This window comes from Penaeus monodon, chromosome 11, assembly GCF_015228065.2.
Source record: "Penaeus monodon isolate SGIC_2016 chromosome 11, NSTDA_Pmon_1, whole genome shotgun sequence".
Taxonomy (NCBI): domain Eukaryota; kingdom Metazoa; phylum Arthropoda; class Malacostraca; order Decapoda; family Penaeidae; genus Penaeus; species Penaeus monodon.
Genome location: NC_051396.1, coordinates 3542842 through 3548835, shown reverse-complemented (window position 1 = coordinate 3548835; position 5994 = coordinate 3542842). Strand labels below are relative to the sequence as shown.

Genomic DNA, 5994 nt, shown 5'->3' with positions numbered 1-5994 from the left:
GATTTAAAGCATAATGCTGACATAAGACCTACGTATGAGTCAGAAGCCTTTGCATCTGTAATATCTAATGTAAATGCACTTATAGAGAACAGGAATGGATGTTTGGGACTGCAAGTGGAAGAGAAAAGTTGGCAGAGAGTGCTGGTGCATCACGGCTCATAGTTGTTCACTTAGCCAGAGACCAGACGTACGACAACCTAAAGGCGATACAAGATGAACTTTCCGCAAAAGTTATGGAGCTTGCTCCGTCAAAATTACCAGCACATACCAAGGTGAGCTGCCTTTGAGTAATCACGAGGGTGAGAGAGAGATGATCAGCGTTACTTGTATTTATCTGTAGGAATACCTCTAGTCGTCTTTTTTTTTTTTTCTTCTTTTTTTTCATTGTAATCATATATACAGCAGAGAGAGAGAAAGAAAGTAAGAGAAAGAATGTTGCTTTCTTCTCAAATACAAGAACAAACTTTACAGGTCCCTTTCCTGTCAGTGGGTGAAGATCTAGGACACAGAGAAGAGCGCATAAGAGGCCGCAGTCAGTTTTCTGGTGACTATGTGGTCGAGGACGTCCATCCCCCGGAAGCAGCTAAACTAAGACGACTCATTTTCTTGGCCAACCAGAATGTTATACAGTCAGAAGCCAAATTGTTGGTTGGTGCGTATTCATGTTATTTTAATTAAAATGTGCATGATAAGGAAACTATTAGATATTTGGTCTCTGTATGTAGGTATAATTTCTATTGCATCTTATTGTTATTATTATTTATTATTTTATTATGAATCTTTTATCTACAGGTATTGCCACTGTTTTTATTATTTGCATTAATATTGTCATAGGTATTATTAAATCTATATGTTCTTACTGCAGTATATACATAATTCATACATTAAATAGATAGGAATTAGAATAATAATAATAAGTAATATGATCATAATTTTTGCAGTTAAAGACAAAAAGAAGAAGAAGGAGAAATTAACAATAGACTATTCTTACCTGTCGTGTGAGCATCATCTGGCCATGGTTGGAGGTCTGGGCCTGATTCCTTCCGGAGACGTCCTGCTGGTTGGTCTGGGTGGAGGACCCTTGGCCACGTATATCCACAAGTATATTCCCAAGGTAGGGGCTTTTAGTGCTCATTTAGCCAAGGTAGCACCACTCCTTCTACCTTGCTACCTGTCTCATATTCTTTTAAAACAGGTAGCACCACTCTGTCTTCATGGAAATCATAGTTAGCCACTGCCAAGCAAGGCATGCCCCTTTATCAGCGTTCATTGCAGATTTTTATAGGGTTTCTTTATTTTTCCAGTCTTTTGGTAATTTTTAAAATAATTTTTGTTATAGAAATAAATAAGAAGAAAATGTACTGAGGAAATACTTCACAGTCTATCACATTGATTAACAGGAGTGAAAAGGAGGCTGAGCTATATGATGCCATCATGTTAAGCCATTGAGGATGCACTGGGATACCAGATAAATTATTATTTGTAAACTTCAATTGCTCTTGTTATAAATACCAAAAGTCAAGCAAGAATTCCCACCCTTTTTCTATGCTAATAGTGTTCCATACCATAAAAAGACCATAATACTATAGGGAAAAAGTTAACTTCATTTTTTGGGTTCAACTATCTAGTGATGCTACCTTTCTTTGTAAGTACCTTGCATTTATCTGTAAGTTTGAAAGTGTGCATGATGATGATGATATATTAATAGATCTATAGTAGATAGATAGTGAATGACTGACTGGAAAATATATACTGAACTGCAGCTAATTTGAAAACCTCCCTGCAGACTGTCAGGAGGAAAAGGTAGGTCCCTCAGGATTAACAGTTGAATGGAAGTATTTTTTTTCCTTTTTTCATTTTTGTTTTATTTTAGCAGTTTGTTTTTGCAATACTGTAATGTGGATCTTTTTATATCTTTGTGCTTCTTTATTCATTGCAGGTAACGCTTACAGCTGTAGAACTTGACCCATCGATGGTGGAAGTTGCGAAAGAGTGGTTTGGTTTTGTGCCTGACTCTAGGCTGAAGGTGGAAGTTGGCAATGGACTTGATTACATTGCCAGGAAGGCAGAAGAAGGTACGTGAAGTTGAGATCTGGTAAAAGTAAAGGAAAATTTGCTTCTGGTTTTCTTTTTGTTTTTATTTAGTTTTCATAGTTTTATGGAAGCAATTTGTACATTTATAGATACCCTTAAGGAATCATCCCATAATCAAAATTGAAGAATCATGGTTTGAATACCTGAAATGTAAGAGACAAAAAAGAGAGAAAAAAAAGTAAAATAAATAAAAATTGGGCTAAATATATGGTGATTATGCTTTAGCTTTTGGGGGCACTTTAGCCTGAAGATAACTGCAATAAAAGCCATCAGAGAAATAATTTTTAAGGCACCACTTAGAATGAATAAATCTTGATACCATATGAGCAATTAATGTCTTGTAATTTTTTTGTTCTTCGTATGTGTATATTTATTGTAAAACCTTTCTCTTTCATCCCAAAGGTACAAAGTTTAGTGTAGTTCTCTTCGATGTAGACTCCAAGGATTCCAGTGTTGGCATGAGTTGTCCTCCAAGAGATTTTGTTGAAAGATCATTCTTGGAGAAGGTGGCAAGTTGCCTCACAGACAGAGGTAGGTTTTGTTTAATTCCGTGTCGCATTTTTCCAGTGCAGATACATTGATTGTCCACTGAGATTCATGATAAAACAATAAAAAATAGGAAAATGTTGATCAAATCAAGGTAGTATTTAAGAGAAAGAAAAACTGGCAAGAGTGAGTTTTGACAAGTTAAATTTCTTTGCTGTAGAAAGGGGAGGCATCTTCAAGTCCATTTATTTTATGTCAGTACTTCTGATTAGAAAACAGAAAAACAAAAAATATAATCCACAGCATTTCAAAATTAATATTCTGATTAAAAGAAATGCACATTACTATACCTATTTACATTAAATTATGAAAAGAGGGGGAGTTATTATGGATTAAATACCTTGATTTTAACCAAGTTTCAAAATGTTTTCAGGGCTGCTGATTCTCAACCTGGTATGCCGTGATGAAAAATTAAAAGCAGCGGTAATTAGTGATATAAAATCTCTGTTTCCATCAGTCCTTTGTCAACAAATCCCAGAGGAAGTAAACTGTGTCCTCTTCTGCTCTCTGTCTTCACAGCAGGCTAACTTGAAGTCAGATTTTGAAAAAGGACTTAGAGAGATTAACAAGTCTCTTAAGCAATGTCAGAAAACTAAAGAGGATGTCATTAACACCTCTGAAGTTTGCCAGAACTTGAGTATTTTGTAACACTTAATTTTGATTTATATATGAAAGCATAAAAGTATAACAATATTGTGTTTTCTTTCTCGAATTTCCCGTGTCTTGTAGGTATTTGTGAGTACATCACAAACTTCTTGGAAGTATCTGAAATATCAGTTTTACAAGTATATATGTACACACTTTATATGTAATGGTATAATGGTAACATTATGCTCAATGATTAAGGAAAGCATGTTTCTTGTGTTTTACCAATGAGCCAATAAGACAAGGCTAGTTTTTAGGGACATTGTACACTCAAGAAGACCATCTGCTGTTAGGTCCCCGTACATTATTAGCAACACTGTACTGTGCCAATTTGATTTGCATACCTTAAGGCCATTGGCTATGCACTACTAATATAGTCAGTTGTCCAACCCTTATTGAAAAACAATATCATGCAGTATCTGAAGCTTACATTAATTACACTGACCATTCCATCTAACAGGGGTGGTGGTGGGGGGGTGATGTAATGGAAGGTTCAGGGATATCTACCATCTACAACAGAGATAGGAGTAGATGAGCAAGGGGACAAAATGTCTTGGGATGAGGGATTGAGACATAGACATAGATAGTACATAAAGCAACAGAAAGTATATGGATATTTGATAAAAGTATATCTAGTATTTACATATACCATATGTGTTGAGACTACAAATACACAAAGTAGGTATGCATATATCCACCATCTATATTTATACATCTTCCTAGTATAGCTAGCAGATACCTGTCTATCGACTTGAGTTTCAGCAATAGTGTTGTCACCACACTGTAGGCACAAAAGAGAAGCATAAGTGTCCTGCCTTCTGTTACACTTTAAAGTGTGCAGGACGAAGAGTGTACATGGATTTTCAGAAAGCATCCTCAGGCTCCCTTTATTTCCAGTCTACCCCCAAAGCCACATATATGTTATTTTGTGGCATTTATTTTGGCATTTGTTTATTTATTTATTTGGCATTTATTTATTTTTATTTATTTGTTTATTTATTTAGTGGCATTTATGTTGTTTCGTATGGTGGCCTTGTGATTGGTCAAAAGGAATTCTGACCATATTGAAATGTTTTCCCTAAAATAATGAAGGTGTTTTAAAGAATTATAATTTAACTTGATTGATATGAGGTAAAATATTTAAGTTCTGTTAAGAATTTACATTGGAATGAGGTTGTTTTTTTAATTAAATTCCTCTGGCATTTTTTTTTAGCAGATATAGAAAAATGGCATTTGGCTTTCCTATAAATTTATATAAAGACAATTCATAGTTTAGGCAAGTTTTCAACCTGTATATCCTCCCAAAAGCTTGCAATAAACCCCTTATTACATTTAGGAGAGTTATTTTATCTCATCAGAAATATCTCCCAAAATAATGAATAATGAATATTATATTCCACTCAACCAATGTACTATAAAATACTTGAACATATAAATAAAATCTATACTGTCTGTGACAACATATGTAATTTTCATAATGTCAATAATAATAACAGTATTGAGATTTGGGGGAAAAGAAAGCCTACTAACTGACTCCTTGGTGGATGAGCACTTGCAGAGCCATTTATGCCTAAGCAAAATTCACAAACTAAACTACATTACATGTACCTGGATTCAATGGGTTAATATCTGGTAACTTTCTGCCTTTAGAATCTTATCCCATGGGCTTAACCCCAACATAGCTATCTGCAGAATCATCAAGTTGGGTGATTTTCTTTTTTTGTCTTTATCTTTGTGAATGTATGTCCTCACCTTTCACATAAAATTGGGAAAGCCTGGAGCAGTATCCATGAATGTCCTTGGCCAGGCAAAATCATCTGAGACTGTGAAAATGACTTGGATTTCTTGAAATTTGTCTCAAACTTTGTCTCAAATGTAAGGCAGGTATATGTGTATCTGTATGTGTGTGAAATAAATTGATGACCACAAATGTATACGAACGCCAAAAGTCCATTCAAATTATTTTATATACGTAAGGTTTTATCAATAATGAACGTGTCAAAGGAAGAGGAGGGGATACTGCATGGATGTCCATAAGGAAAGGTAGGGATTAGCAAAGGAGAGAGGAGAGAATGACAGGAGGAAGAGAATCCAGGGAAAGGAGTTGCTGTGACAAAGGGTCAAACCAGGGGGAAGCAGAGGAGATAATAGGGTAGAAGGAAGGGATGATGTAGCTGAAGAAGTGGAGAATGGAAGGAAGGGGTGCAGGGGGGACATGAGGAGGAGGATGGATGTTGGCAGTGTAGAAGGAATGGGAGTAGAAGGATTGGTGGATGGATGAGGTGTAGATATATTATCTTGGGTCAAGGTTAGATAGTTTTAATGTCTTTGAGAGTTTCTGTTGTGGAGTCTGCTGGGGAGGTCTAAGAAACAAAGGTTTTCTTACAGGGGGAGTAGAGGGGACAGATGTTTGAGGGGTGGAAGGAGAGGTTGATGGAGAGAATGGGGTAGAAGATGGGATGGAGCATTTAGCTTGTCTTGTGCGTTGAGATGGTCAAGGAGAAAGAGAGATAGGAACCAGGGAAGTGGTGATTGGACTGTCTGGAATAGTGGTGGAGATTGGAATATAGAATGGCAAAAGTAATTAACTGTAAAGGTAGGGGGTAGAAGTGGGATCAGGAAGAGATGGGGGGGAGGATGTAGAAACATCGTAGGAAGAAAGGGGAGAGGCAGAGCAATTGCTGGAGTAGGGAGTGAGAGTCTGGAATT

The 5994-nt window shown here is 36.2% G+C and overlaps 1 protein-coding gene across 1 annotated transcript in view; it reads left to right on the top strand.

Annotated features, from left to right (window-relative positions):
- The window catches only part of LOC119578683 (eEF1A lysine and N-terminal methyltransferase-like), an 8679-nt gene extending 5346 nt beyond the window's left edge, over window positions 1-3333 (top strand). Inside the window, exons 8-13 of the mRNA XM_037926256.1 lie at window positions 86-272; window positions 472-652; window positions 942-1114; window positions 1940-2075; window positions 2497-2625; window positions 3014-3333. Coding sequence (XP_037782184.1) covers window positions 86-272; window positions 472-652; window positions 942-1114; window positions 1940-2075; window positions 2497-2625; window positions 3014-3288 — 1081 coding nt within the window. The 3' untranslated portion in view covers window positions 3289-3333. The remainder of the gene's footprint in view (window positions 1-85; window positions 273-471; window positions 653-941; window positions 1115-1939; window positions 2076-2496; window positions 2626-3013) is intronic.
- The last annotated feature ends 2661 nt before the right edge of the window (window positions 3334-5994 follow it).